General features: G+C 49.8%; 1 protein-coding gene across 3 annotated transcripts in view; it reads right to left on the bottom strand.

Moving 5' to 3' along the window:
* Positions 1-732: 732 nt before the first annotated feature.
* Positions 733-14,252, bottom strand: part of DIP2B (disco interacting protein 2 homolog B) — a 60,974-nt gene continuing 47,454 nt past the window's right edge. For all 3 annotated transcript variants that reach the window (XM_071418902.1, XM_071418901.1, XM_071418900.1), the window contains 16 exons: positions 13,838-14,039; positions 13,392-13,501; positions 13,193-13,273; positions 12,520-12,643; positions 11,545-11,666; positions 10,895-11,006; positions 10,347-10,456; positions 9,454-9,584; positions 8,765-8,933; positions 7,696-7,866; positions 7,168-7,229; positions 6,981-7,038; positions 6,387-6,461; positions 5,652-5,829; positions 4,646-4,769; positions 733-4,202 (listed from right to left, as the gene is read on the bottom strand). In XM_071418902.1, coding sequence (XP_071275003.1) covers positions 3,950-4,202; positions 4,646-4,769; positions 5,652-5,829; positions 6,387-6,461; positions 6,981-7,038; positions 7,168-7,229; positions 7,696-7,866; positions 8,765-8,933; positions 9,454-9,584; positions 10,347-10,456; positions 10,895-11,006; positions 11,545-11,666; positions 12,520-12,643; positions 13,193-13,273; positions 13,392-13,501; positions 13,838-14,039 — 2,082 coding nt within the window. In that variant the 3' untranslated portion in view covers positions 733-3,949. The remainder of the gene's footprint in view (positions 4,203-4,645; positions 4,770-5,651; positions 5,830-6,386; positions 6,462-6,980; positions 7,039-7,167; positions 7,230-7,695; positions 7,867-8,764; positions 8,934-9,453; positions 9,585-10,346; positions 10,457-10,894; positions 11,007-11,544; positions 11,667-12,519; positions 12,644-13,192; positions 13,274-13,391; positions 13,502-13,837; positions 14,040-14,252) is intronic.

Consider the following 14,252-nt stretch of genomic DNA (forward strand, 5'->3'; position numbering starts at 1 on the left):
TTTTAAGGAAGCGGCAGGTGACGGGGTTTGGTCCCTCTCAGGGATATTCCACAGCGATTTTAGGATCACAGTAAGGATTTGGGATCCGGTCGTCGGCCCCCATCACGGGACAGTTCCTCAGCCATCGCTGGGGAGCACAGGAAATTCAGTGTTCCCTGTAAAGCACCAACTGCAGCCAAGCATCTCTAGGAATTCACAGGAATCTGATTTTCACAGGATCCCGGAATTCCTGAGGTTGAAAAATCCCTCCGAGACATCGAGTCCAAGCTTGTCCCCAGCCCAGAGCTCTGAGTGGCACCTCCAATTCCTGACCCCATGGAAAGGGGGAAATTCCTGCTGTGTCCCCCCTGAGGCCATTCCCTCTCCTCTGTCCCTGTTCCCTGCGATGAATCCCGAATCCAAATCCCCCGGCTGTCCCCTCCTGTCAGGAGCTGTGCAGAGGCAGAAATTCCCCTTGATCCCCCTTTTCTCCAGCTGAGCCCCTTTCCAGCTCCCTCAGGATTCCCCAGCCCCTTCTCCAGCTCCACTCCCTGCTCCGATCCCCAAAAATTGATTCCCAAAGCTACAGGTCCAGGACACAGCCCAGCCCAGCTCCTTCACACCCCCAGAACTCCAACACTCCTCCATACAACTGACAAAATATAAGGTACTTACAAGTTCTCCCTCTGCCCAGGATCAATTTTAACCCGCGCTTTCTTCCTTAAAAATAAAATTCCTTCATGGAAACAGCGCTGGAAGGACTAAACAAGCAACCAGGCATCAATATTTATTAACACAAGACAAAGGAAACACAATCAATGCGTTAATGGGACACTGTCCAGCCAGGTGTTAAATTTAAAAATGTAACTAATCTAGTTTTAAATAAATAAAACCTTTATACATAATTACAGAATGCCGGAGTCTGGATTGGACAATGAGAAAGAGGTTGACAGAAATAAAAGCAAAAAAAAAAAAAAAAAAAAAGCATCTAGGGCTAAAATTGATCTGGTTTTTATAACCTTATTTTAGGACAGTTAGTAGGACACAGCTGAATTGATTTAAACCAGAAATGAAGTGCAAATTCTAACAAAACGGGACAAATCTGTCCTGTTCCCACAGCGTTTGCTCAGAGAAGATTCAGAAACAGTGAGACAACACACAATACACTTCAGTCCAGTGGGAAGAACTCCCAGTTTTTCAGTTTCACTGCAGCTAAGTTGGAACCCCAGGGGCAAGAAAAGGGAATAATGAGCCCTGTGCAAGCCCAGCAGCTGCAGCCACACCAGGGGGAGAGGCTGATTTTTGGGAGAAGCACCCAGCCCTGCCCACCTGCCAATGTCAGGAGTGAAAGATCTTGCTTTGCTCCCCAAAAAACACGGAAATACCATCCCCTGCTACAGAGAGAGGAGCGGAATGATCTGTGGAAGGCTCAGTCCTGAGCAGAGCTGGCGGTGGAATTTTGGGGGTTCCAGAGCCCCAGCTCCATCCCTCCTCCTCTCCGGCGCTGTGGGAAATGGATTTACAGAAAACTCTCAAAAGTGCTCAGGGAATTCAGGGAAGCCAAACTGAGCAGCTTCTCCTTGTCCCTGGAATGTCCTCTCATCCCATGGGCACTGTCCTGCAGTTCCCCAGCACACAGAAATGGAGCGTGCTGGAAGATCTGGAGCGCACGGGGAACTTGCAAGATAAAACCTCAAACCACAGGAAGCTATCAGGACCTATCCAAACCAAAAAATAAGGGAAAAAATAAAAATAAAAAAAGATCAATCCAGTCACAAATCAAAAATGCCATTTCAGGAATTTCACCTGCCACGTTTGATGGAATTAATACACACGTTGTTTTATTTGTGAAAAATCACGAATAAAAATAAAAGACAATCCTGGGATTGGACTTAAAATCTACTTCAGCGGACAAAAAATGTTTGTTGAAACAATTTATCTAAAGCCTTGAGTAAAGAAAAAGGTTCAAGACCACCAGTTTTTCCTGGAAAGGTCACACTGGAGTGAAGCTGCTTGGCCAGGCCTGGGCTGTGCAGGAAACACAAAAATGGTGACAAAGAACATGGAATAACAGGAATTTTCTGGCTGAAAGGGGAGAACACCCTTTATGCACTTTACACCCAAAATAAGCTGCAGGACCAAGTGTTTTAGTCTTTGACCTGCCACTGTCCCCACTTTGTGTTCAATTTGTTAAAACTAAATATATTGTAGATTTTGTGCATATTCTGCAGGTGGAAAACACAGACAAGGTTCCAAAATGTGCCCCTGAAACCAAAGTGTTTGCAAAGAACCTTAAGTCCAGACCTGCCACAGAACTTCCAGTTCCTATTTCCCCACCAAATATTTTTCAAAAATACCATTTGAAGCTTCTGAGTTTTAAAGCTCCTGTTTTCAGTGAGGAGCCACCAGGATGCAGCAGGAGCTTTTCAAGGACACAGCTGGGGTTTGCTTGTGGATCCACTGGACTCTGTTCCAGTAACTGCCACAGGATCTTCCAAGTCCACACCACAAACCTTTTAAAAACTGCCTAAAAACTTTTTTTGTGAGGTAATCTGGAACATCTGAAAAGTTTATTTACACTGTATACCACATCTGACTCAAAAAACCCTGTTGCAGGATCTGGTAGCAGCTCCCGAAGCTTCCAAAATCATATATTAGCACCCAGAGAAGTGTAATTGCTGTTAAAAGATGAAGAACTTTAAAAAAAAAAAAGAGATAATTTTGAGTCAAAGCTCAACCACCAGCTTTCTCCCAGCAGGAAGAGCTTGTACCTGCTGCTTTCAGGTTTCTCTTTCTTCCATTCCCTAATGCTGGAGCTGACACAGGAGATGTGGAAGGCTGGGACAGCAATTTTCACAATGTTATTTAACAATGTGTTTGCCAGAATTGCTGGATCCTCCAGTAAAATTGTGTCTGACTTAAACCTGGAATTCTCCCATTCTTTCGGGGAATGCTTTGAGGAAAGCGTTTTTTGTTTGCTCCCAGTTTCCACTACAGCCTGCTCACAGCAGCTCTGCTCTGCCTGCAGGGAGCTGAAGGAATCCCAGGGGAATGGCACAAGCAGGGATTCACCTGTGTGTCAGCCTGAGGAATGGTTTCCATTTCCACACCCGGTGCCCCAGGATGAGGCAGAGGCTGCCCCTCAGCTCCTTCCCTGCACTGCCATTTCTCCCCAGTTCCATGCTGAATTCAGCCTCCTGGAGAAAGATGTGCCTTAAAACCAAAGGGTTCTGCACACTTCTGGCCAGAATAAAGATGCAAATGAAATCAGAAACCTGGGGAAGGTGGGAGCATCTCACATTGTGCCTAAGCCAATGCCATGATGCTGAGGACCACAAAAGTCACCTGTCCTTAAAAACATCAACCTTCAGCTGCCCTCACTAGCCAAGTTAATTTTCTATCTAAGTGAATTATGTATAATAATATTTACATATTTAAAATATAGGCAAAATTCTTTTTAAATTCCAGAAATCTCTATATGAATAAGTAACTCTGATTCTGTAAGTTATTGATTTGGTCATGGCACAATTGTCAATAAGTTGTGTGATCCCGTGGGAAGAACAGCTCCAGATGCAAAGGAGATCATGGAGTAGGGAACTGCAGAACTCTGATGACCCTTTTCTTAATAGTTTATTATCTTAACTAAATAAACCCACCCCTTATAGAATCCTAACCCGGGATTAGATAAAAATACAAATATGTACAACGGGTGAAAAAGTAACACTACTGTAAAGGCCTTGGGGATTTCGTAGCTCACCCACTTTCCCCCTTTGCAGTTCTCTAAAGCTCATGGTTCAGTAAACTGTTACAAACGTTTGCTGTTGCTTCTCCCACTTCCTTCACCCCAGCAGGACTGAAACCCCCAGGACGGGAGGGAAGGAATGTGGCAGCAACCTCAAACTTTAGCTCAAGTATTAGTAATTTTCACCAGCTTCACTTCCATAAGCGCCCTGACCACTGTGTGCTCCCATCACATGTTGTAGGCCACGTAAATGGGGTCCAGCTGATCTGCCAGGAAACTGTCCCGGAGGTGCATCCGTTGCTTCTCGCCTCGGGAATTGATGGGGATGACTCCAGGATCCACCACCACCACCACCCCCACAATCAGGTAATGCTCCTCCAGCACCACGTTGGTAACCAGAGGCACCAAATCCAGAGCCTCCTGCTCACAGCCACACAGCTCCACCACCACCACCAGCAGGTTGGTCCAGGTGAACACAGCACTGAAATGACAGAGGAAAAACAACACAAAACCAAGTTGTTGCCACAAAGATCCAAAGTTTTCAGTTCTTTATCCTTAGGTGGATATCACCTGCTTTGGGCTACATTTCCAACCTAACTGCAACATGACTTGGTCCTGATGTGACAAAAATCAGACCTATCTCAGCACTAACTGTATGAGACAGGAACCCAACGCTGCTGCCACTGACTCAGAAATGGCTCTTTACACCCCAGAGAAGGAAATCACCATTTCTGTGTTGAACTAAGAAAACACTGAGTCTGTTCCCATCTGCAGATGGGAAATCAGGTGTATGACCTGCTGGTGGCAGCACAAAAACCCCTGAATTTCCCTACTTTTTTTTTTTCAGCTAAAACCCTGCATCTTTGCCTAAACTGCTGCATTTCAGCTGGGCTGGGATGGCTCCCCTGCTCAGGGGTGTTTTACCATTCAGCAATGCTCCTGTGGGTTCGGGACACCGAGGTCTCGATGTCGATGGGGTGGTAGCGCAGCCCCCGCAGCTCCAGGGTCTCATCCAGGGCTCCCACAACGTACAGGGCATCGTGGCGCTCTGGGGACACGGGACAGGAGGGGAATAAATGGGATTTTGTACAGAAAAATTATCTCTTGTATAACCTAAGAATCCCAGAATGGTTTGCATTGGAAGGGACCTTAAAGCCCATCCAGTCCCACACTTCCACTGTCCCAGGCTGCTCCAATTTCTGCTTTCCATCAGAAATGCCCAGGCTGCCTGTGTCCCTGCCAGCTGTGCCCTCCTATAGAAATGCCCAGGTACCCTGGGTCCCTGCCAGCTGTGCCCTCCCATAGAAATGCCCAGGCTGTCCCAGCCCCAGCCCCACCTCCGCTGGCCGCCGTGAGCTCGGTGCGCCGCACGAAGCCCAGGTACCCCATGTCCCTGCCAGCTGTGCCCTCCTATAGAAATGCCCAGGCTGTCCCTGGCCATGCCCCAGCCCCAGCCCCACCTCCACTGGCCGCCGTGAGCTCGGTGCGCCGCACGAAGCCCAGGTACCCCATGTCCCTGCCAGCTGTGCCCTCCCATAGAATGCCCAGGTACCCCATGTCCCTGCCAGCTGTGCCCTCCTATAGAAATGCCCAGGCTGCCCCTGCCCCAGCCCCACCTCCACTGGCTGCTGTGAGCTCGGTGCGCGGCACAAAGCCCAGGTACCCTGTGTCCCTGCCAGCTGTGCCCTCCCATAGAATGCCCAGGTACCCTGTGTCCCTGCCAGCTGTGCCCTCCTATAGAAATCCCCAGGCTGTCCCAGCCCCAGCCCCACCTCCACTGGCCGCCGTGAGCTCGGTGCGCCGCACGAAGCCCAGGTACCCCGTGTCCCTGCCAGCTGTGCCCTCCCATGGGATGCCCAGGCTGTCCCTGTACCCCTGCCAGCTGTGCCCTCCCATAGAAATCCCCAGGCTGTCCCAGCCCCAGCCCCACCTCCACTGGCCGCCGTGAGCTCGGTGCGCCGCACGAAGCCCAGGTACCCCGTGCGCGCCCAGAGCGTCTGCGCGGCGTCGCCGAAGCTCAGGCGGGTGTTGAAGTGGTCGGCCTGCAGGGTCTCATTGTCGTAGATGGTGTAGTAGCCGCTGGCCGTGTGGGGGCTGTTCACCCAGATCTGTGCAGGGCAGGGAGGGGGGAAAGGGTCAGATCCCCCCAGGAATGCCCACACGGAGCACCTGCCCAGTGGAGGGGGTAAAGGAACCGCAACAAGAAGGTTCTGGTTTTATCTGCGGTTTTTCAGATCAGAAAAATTCAGCTTGAACTTCCAAATAACCTGCAGAACCTTAAAAATGCACCTTGAGATGTAGTCTGGCAGTAACTGTAACTGAGGGTTCACTGAGTAAATAAATTGTGGATTTTTAACACGTCAAGTCCAAAACTGGGTAATAATCCATCAACACAGATCAATATACCGGTGTGTAACCAAAGAAAGGAAAGCCAAATGTAAATTATACTATTTGGAAGCCCATTTGCAAGATTTAGAGTGAAACAAGCTTCTTTTCAAGTGGGTTTTCTTTAAACCTGACAGTGAAACAATACCCAAATTCTGAACGCTACAGCAAGAATTCATCTTTTACAAAGGCCTGTATCACAGCTCTAAAGTGTCCCCCAGCAGAGAAAAGCCCAAGGAGCAGCAGGAAAAGGTCCCCAAGGAGCAAAACCTGCACTTACCTCTCCAAGGTGAGAATCTCCCAGAGGCCCTTTGGTCTCTGGATTGACAATGACCACTTTGACCCCAGGCAGAATCTGAAGAGCACAAGAAGGAAATGTGCAATTCTTGTTGGATTATCTTCAGCATAATAAAACACACAGGCTGTTCAATCAAGGTAAGATTGCACCCGTGGACATCACAAACAGGGATAAAACAGGCAGGACAGGTACAGCAAGGCAAGATCAGGGTAAGGATGTATCCCACGGCTCCAAGGTCACACAGGTAAGATATTCTGACCTTGATTTTGAAGAATTCAGCTAAAAAACTACAGGAAAACTTCTTTCTGTTAAGCTATGAGGGAGTAAGAGCTACAGTAAATCCCAACTACAGCCTGATTTCAAGAATACCAGAACCCACACTCCTGATATGGTTAATTTACTGCAAAATAGACCAATTCTCCCAACAGCTCCAGCAAAACACACTTCTAAACCAATGGGTAATTCCTTATAATCAAATCCAGGGGGACAGTGTAACCAAGTGCCACCCCCTCCCATGGCACAGGACTGTCCTTCCCAGCTGCAAAGGCAGTGGGAGGTGGGGACACACGGATTTACCTTCCCAGACTCAGAGAGCAGCAGGCTCTGTGGAGCTCCTCGTTCCACCAGACGGACTCTGAAGTTCAAGAAAAAAAACATTGTCAGGGGAGAAAACAGAGCTGAAGTGTCTGGAGTGGTGTGGAAACTCAGCACCACTGCAGGGTTTTATACAGTTCATAAATTGGTTTAAGTGAACTTACAGTACCTGTCATGTCTCAAGGATTTCAGGTCTACATACACCGTGGTGGGGTCTGGCCCTGATGTTCCCTGAGGAGTTAATATTTAAAAACATTGATGTATTTAGAGCAATCAGGGGAACTTCTGCCTGAGCCCAGAAACATTTCCAGAGGTTTCTTGCAGCAGAATTCCTACTCCTATTCCCCCACCTCTGCAGATGCACCCTTGAGTAAGCTGGTGACTTTCTGGAACACCTGTGTGGGGAAGGAGCCTTGGGGAGGGGGGAGACACCACAGCCCTCTCAGCCTGGAGCAACCAGGCACTGTTTATGTGGGAATAAACAGCTCAGATTCATGTTTCACTTGTTTTGAGCATCTGTGATACGATTTGGCAGCTGAAAATGAGAGAAGCTGCTGAAATCTTGTGCCAGCTGTTCTCTCCAGGGCAGATGTTGGGCTTCAGAAATGTGCACAGATGGGGAGTGTGGAACACAACCCACACTCCTGGCACCTGGAACCTGGTGCCAGTGACAAGCAGGGGCCCTGGGAAGCCTCACCTGTAAACAGATGGCCACATTGACCCGTGAGCCAAAGGTGGTGCTGACAGCCCGGGACGAGAGCCCGATGTCCTTGAAGAGCTTGGAGAAGGAATGAGTGAGGGACACGCGCGGCCGCTCCTCCGCCACCACCACGCAGGTCCGGACACAGGACAGGTTAATGCCTCGGGCCTGCACACAAACACCAGGCAAAGGCTGCAGCTGCTCACCTGGCCCCTCTCAACAGGTTATCTTTGCTTCTTAGCCCGTGAAATCACCCAGGAAATGCAGGACAAACTCAGTCCCTGTGTTCCGAGCTACTCTCCCTCTCTCTGATTCTGTTTGCAATTATGAATTGTGCCTGACCAGAGCCTGGAAATGCAGCCAGAGCAAGACATGGACTGACAGTGCTCCCTCCTCTGCCCCAGCCGTCAGCACAGCTGCTCAGCTGAGATTACACCTCTGAGTCACTGCTTATACAGATGGAAACCAAACCCAAGCAGAATAAAGTCATCCACTGGGATTGCATGGACTCTTCAACAACACTGGCACCTGAATCCATTATTACTTCTATGGTGAATGCTCTGACCAGCAGCAGGCAGGAGCTCCTGTGTGCTGCTCACCTGGTGACACAGCCCAGGCACCTGCAGAGCTCTGTGCCAGCCAGAGAACAAGGCTGAGCCTTGATCTCACAGAGCCACAATCCAGGAAATCCCAGGGAAAAAACCACCTCAGGCATGGCATGGAGCTATTTTTTCCCTTCTCTCATCTCCAAGGAGAACACACCTCCATTGAGCAGCTCTCCTGACATGTGCTTTCCATCATGTGCTGGTGTGAGCCTCCACTGCAGACTGTTACATAAGGAATCTGCTGCAGAGCAGCGCTGGGATGGATCCTCCCTGCTCAGGGCTGCCCTGGCATTCCCTGACAGGTGCTCCCTGCACTGCCACAGCCCCTGCTCCTCCCCAGTCCTCTCCTCTCCCAGGGAGATTTGTGCAACAGGAAAATCTGTGTTTAACAATTATATCACTTTGCTTTACTCCCAGTTTCCTTAATTTACGTGACATAACACTCAGGAAATGTTTCTTACCTTTAACATTTCAACTTGGTTTCCAAGTCCCTTTGTACACAGTTCCATGACTGAATAGGAACAGAAAGTGTCCCTTATTTTATACTGGCTGACAGTAGATAACCAGAGAAAAAGATTGGATTCCAGCTCCATAGGAGGAATTAAAATTGACTGATGTCCAGAATACACACTGTGAAGAACATTAAGGGAGAAAACATTTTAGTGAAGCTTGTAGCTGTCTTTAAATTAATATTTACTGTATCTGCACATTTTACATTCCTGCTAGTCCAAAGGCAGGTTGTGGGACTGCAGCTGAGGCAAACTGGAGCAGCAACATTTTAAAAATGCAACTTACTGTACAAGAATAACAATTTATCCACACACAAACACACACTGACAGTGAAGGAAGAGAACTGGCTCAACCCCACAGAGAACAAAACCTCCCTTATTGCAACATGTAATCAAGGAAGAAAGGGAAGAGAAACATTCTGAAGCCAGGAATATTTGGCAGCACAAACACACATAATCAAGATGGGATAACATCTTGCTAATCTGCAGCAAAAGGGAACATGTTGTTGTCAGCTCCAAGACAAATTCCCCCCTTACTGTAAATTAAGCCATTCTGTAATGTCAACACGTCTGTAATTTCACCCATTTCCCACTTCCAACCATCCAAGAGTTAATTTGCCCCTGTCCCCAGGAAGTCCTACCTGCAAAGGCACCAGAGCACAAATCCCAGCCCGCAGTAGGGGTCCAGACAAATGGCAATCTGCCGCGAGGAGTAGAGCTCACACTGGAGCTTGATGGCCCTGCACAGGCCACTGACTGCAGCGTGGGACATCTGCAACACAGGGGGACACTGCTGGGGCCAGGACAGCAGCCAGGGTCCCCCAGAGACAGCAAAGGCAGCTCATGGAGAGCTGGTGGCCAGGCAAGGCCATGGTTTGGTTCCTGAGCTCCCACAGCAGAGACTGCAGAGCCCTGGCACCAACAGTGACACCAACAGTGACACCAACAGTGACACCAACAGTGACACCAACAGCTAAACTTGAAGCTGCAGTTGTTTGAGTTCCACCTCAACATGAGCCAGAACTTTCCATGGAGGTGGCAGCACAGGAACAGCTGCCCAGGGTGGGTTTGGAATCTTCCTCTCTGCAGACATTCCAAACCCACCTGGGCGTGTTCCTGTGCCACCTGCTCTGTCTGACCCTGCCCTGGATGAGGGAACCTCCAGAGGTCCCTCCCAACCCTGACTGTCCTGTGATTCCAACTCCAAACCCACATGAGCCCTAACAACAGTCTAAGACTTTCCTTTTCAGTATCTTATCCTCTTTTTTTCTGACTGCATCCCTCTGCTGCTCTTGGTGGAGCTCAGAGCTCTGCTGCTCTCCCCAGGGGGAAGCAGCAGCAGAATTCCTGGCTCCACTGTGCAGACCTGTTGCCCTCCTCAGCAGAGCTCAGTGAACTGAAGCCCACAGCTTTGTTAGAAGAAAATCAGGGTCTTTGTTTAAGCTACAGCTTGGAGGTGGAGGTCAAAGGGAGGTGGCTCAGAGGGGCAGGCAATACAAGACACAAATGCCCATCTCCTAACCCGTTACTATACCTTTACTCCTGTGAGCATGCCTGTTGTGGAAACACTAAAATCTAGATATGCCAACATTTCAGGTGTAGGTGGCTTATAGATCTGGGCCAGCCTCTTCCTGGGCAAGTCATCTGTGCAAGAGAGAAAGAAATGGGTTAATTTGGGTTACTTGACTGGTATTTGAAAGGAGGACACCAATTCAAAACACCAGAGATGGAAGATAAAGCCTTCCATTAAATCTCTTTCCAGAAAAGACAGGCTAGTGTATGGCAAAACTCTTGCCAAAGCTCCCACATAGAAAATTATTTATTCTCAGGAAAAGGGAGAAAATACCAATTTGTCCTTGTCTTAAGCAGACTAAAGCTGTCTCCAGAAATCACTGTAATCATTTCCCATGCACAGCTCAATACAGAGGAGTTCTCAGTGAACAAGGGCACATTTTGGATGGCTTTTATGCATATTCAAACAAATTTTCAAGAGCCATTCAATGAAATGTGGGACAGTCCCTTTGGAAGTCACCAGCCACCCCTCCACAGGACTTCAAGGAGCCTCTTGGCCAGGGAGCTCACCCGTGTCAATGATGGTTGGCCAGGTTTTCACATCCACAGCACCAGCTGCCTCTCTGGACTTGAGCAGCCTCATCAAGGTCTGGGTTGTGAGGATGCAGGCGGCTTTGCTGACCTGCAAAGGGGAACACTCACTGAAACAAGGAGGCAGGAGCACGTCCCAGCAGCACTGCCTCTGCAAGAGCTGATGTGTAGGGACTATTTTATCATCTACAGCCAGCTTCTTTCAGCAGACCTGAATTCTTTTCTCTGCCTTTTGCACACTCTGCTCTGCTTCTCCTTCACCAAACCCCCAGTGCAGCCCAGCCTGCACAGACCCTGGCAGAACCTCTAGAGCAGGGGAGAAGGTGTCACAGCAAGATCCAGCTTTCTTCCCCATGCTGTCCCCTGGTCACTGGGCTTGGGAAGTGACTTAACTGCAGGATGTGGACTTCCCCAGCATTAAGGAGTGTCAAGGTGAAATTCTGGGTGGCAACACCACGTTGGTGTTCTCAGAAAGCACCTGCACTCTGTGTGTGAGGAGGGGGTTCTCTCTCTGACATTTTATGAAGGAGAACACTGTCCCTCAGCTCCAAGACGTGCCTCAATCCCTCTCACACAGCCACCACAAGCTCTGTTGACTGTGTCACCCCTGGAGCCCAGGCTGCACTCACCTCCACGATCATCCTCACTGTGGGCAGCGTTGCCACCAGGCTCTGGGCGTGCGGTGGGCGCACGGTGACGGGGACACAGCCCGAGTACAGGCAGCCGTAGAAGGCCGTGATGAGCTCGATGCCTGCAGGGACAGCACAGGGGACACTGGGGAGGGGCCCCTGCAATAACCTCTCTTTGGGGTTATCATAAAGCAGAGCAATGGGGCTCAGGGGCTCAGTCCCTGGGTAGGGACCGGGTGCCCGGGGCTCGCTCATGCCAAGGCCACAGGGCTACCATCTAGCAAGCATGGTGATTATCAGCTCTACAGTGATTGCAAGCTCTCAGGATTTCAGCTCTGCTTGCTAGGTAGTGGTGCCCTGGGCTGGAGGCTGCAGCAGACGGAGAGAGAGGAGAAGGAGAAGGCGCAGGCTGTTCCACGAAGATGGCTTTATTTGGGGAGGTCCGTGAAGGGTCTCTGCTCTTCTTCTTTCTCCCCTAATGGGGTACAGTATGCTTCTTTTATAGGGTTGGAAAGGATCCAAGCTTGACCAATGGTAAGGGGTTAACATGACATTGCCTTATAGGGTTACAGAGATAGGTTAAGGGCGGAGGACAGGGAAACAGGAATTTTCTTTTGCTGTTTCAGCATTCCTATTGTTCATATTCTCCATGGTGCTTTTCCTAAATCTATGGGGTTTACTACACCCCTGGGCACAGCAGGGCACTGCTGCTCCTCCCACAGCACACGTGGGCAACATCAGCAGCCCAGCAGCAAGGGCAGCACAAGGAAACTGAGAAAGCTTGGGATAGGGAATGGGGACAATGAAGGAACCACATAGGAAAGCATCTCCATCATAGAGGAAAAGAACATCAAATGACTCCAAAGGCAGTCAGGACACACCAGTGAGCTCCTCTCACTAGCACTGAGTGCCCTTCCTGTATTTCCAGATCCCAAAGCAAGGCCAGGCTGTGTTTCCCCAGTGGGACTCACTCACCAGGAGGATAAAGAAGCACCACATTGTCTCCTGCATTGAGATGGCCTTTGTCACACAGCACTGATGCGATTCTCTCAGCCTTTTTGTGCAGCTGCAGGCAGGTGGCCGTGCACACAGTGGTTCCCTTGAAAGGAGACAAAAATGCTCTGAACAGGGGCTGGCACAACACAAACTGGCTGCTCTGAGATAAACCCAAGCTTGCTGGCTAGCAGGAGGCTACAGCTAAGAGTTATCTCTACCTAAAGGCTGCTGGCGCCCAGTGAGCCACTCATCCACTACAGTACCGAAGGGCAGAGATGGAGTTAGATCTGCTCTAGAAAATTCTACCTTCCAGGGAGTCAGTTCAGGTCTTCTTGCACCAGAACCTTGCCAGAATATACTCAACACCATTGATAGGGATGGTGGCACCAAGGGATACACCATTAACTGATACAGGAACCAGTGGGACCTACAAACACGCTCAGTTTTAAAATGAAGTGTCAAACCATGAGAGCCATTTGCTGAAGGGACCTAGAGGGTCAAAGGGTCAAGTTTTAAGTTACAAATCTATGGGCAAAATCTGATACAGAGGTTAAAGAGAGGCACTGCAGAGGGCCAAACATTTTAAAGACTCTCTAACCAGCACTGGATAGCACATGGACCTTAAAACCCAACAACCCAGCACTGACTGTACCTTGGCATTCAATAAAAGGAAGAGTGGGTGGTCAGGAGTCGCTTGAGCTCTCCACTGCAACACTTCTGTCAGGAACTGGTGCTGGAAGAGACAGGAAGGAATTCAACACCAGCTTCTCCTTCAGTGCTCCCCACTGCTGCTCTGCACACAGGAGGGAAAGCTCCTTCCCATTCTCCAGTTGTCACAAACACTGATTTACCTTTTTAACTAAATCATTGTCTTCTATTTGACCCAGATCTCTCCCAGAGGCTTGAGCGATTCTCTTCCCAGCAACCAGGTTCCCCACCATCACAGAGGCAGGGCCCACACCTGTGGAGAGACAGCAGCACTTTGGGAAGGAGCAGAGCAAAGGCACAGAGTCCCTGCAGGATCCCAGTGCTCCTGGGAATGAGCCTCACTGATGGAGTTCAGCAGGCATTGCTGGTGCCTATTCACCAGGAGGGAGAATCCCAGTGAGTTCAAAGGTGGGAATTAAAATTCCTGACTAACACACGCAAAGAGAGGCCTGGAACAAGCCCCAGCCGTGGAGCACAAGACAGGCCCTGGTCCCCAGCACGTGGGACAGGGAGGAGACATCACCCAGGTCCCTGGGGCTGAGCACTGAGCCCCAGTTCAACACCACCAAACAAAAGAGGTTCAGGTTACCTGGCTGTTTCTGCCTGGGCTTTGGCAAGTTTGTCACACAAGTGTGTGGGCACATGAGGATGTTGCAGGGGTGCAGAGAGCCCTCCAGAAAGTGCTGTTTGGTTTGGGAGATGTGGATCCCCCCCAGCGGAGTTTTTGGCAATGTGTTGGCTGGCACGAGAGCAAGGCAGTAAACACCCACTTGGTGAATGCTGTCAATGGCCTAGAGAAAGGAGAGATGGTCACTGGCATTCCTGGCACTGCTGGGCACAGCCTGCTGCTGCTGAGGCACTGACACACTGCAAGACAAATCCCTGGGCTTGTGAGTCAGTCACTGACATCCCACTTGACCTCTGTGCCACCAGCGAGTCCTGCAGTGAGCCTGAAGTGTTGGCTACACCCCTGTCTTTACAGCCCATTTCATAGACACCAAATC

Source organism: Agelaius tricolor, unplaced genomic scaffold, assembly GCF_023055355.1.
Source record: "Agelaius tricolor isolate 1412-34295 unplaced genomic scaffold, bAgeTri1.0.p SCAF_96, whole genome shotgun sequence".
Lineage (NCBI taxonomy): Eukaryota > Metazoa > Chordata > Aves > Passeriformes > Icteridae > Agelaius > Agelaius tricolor.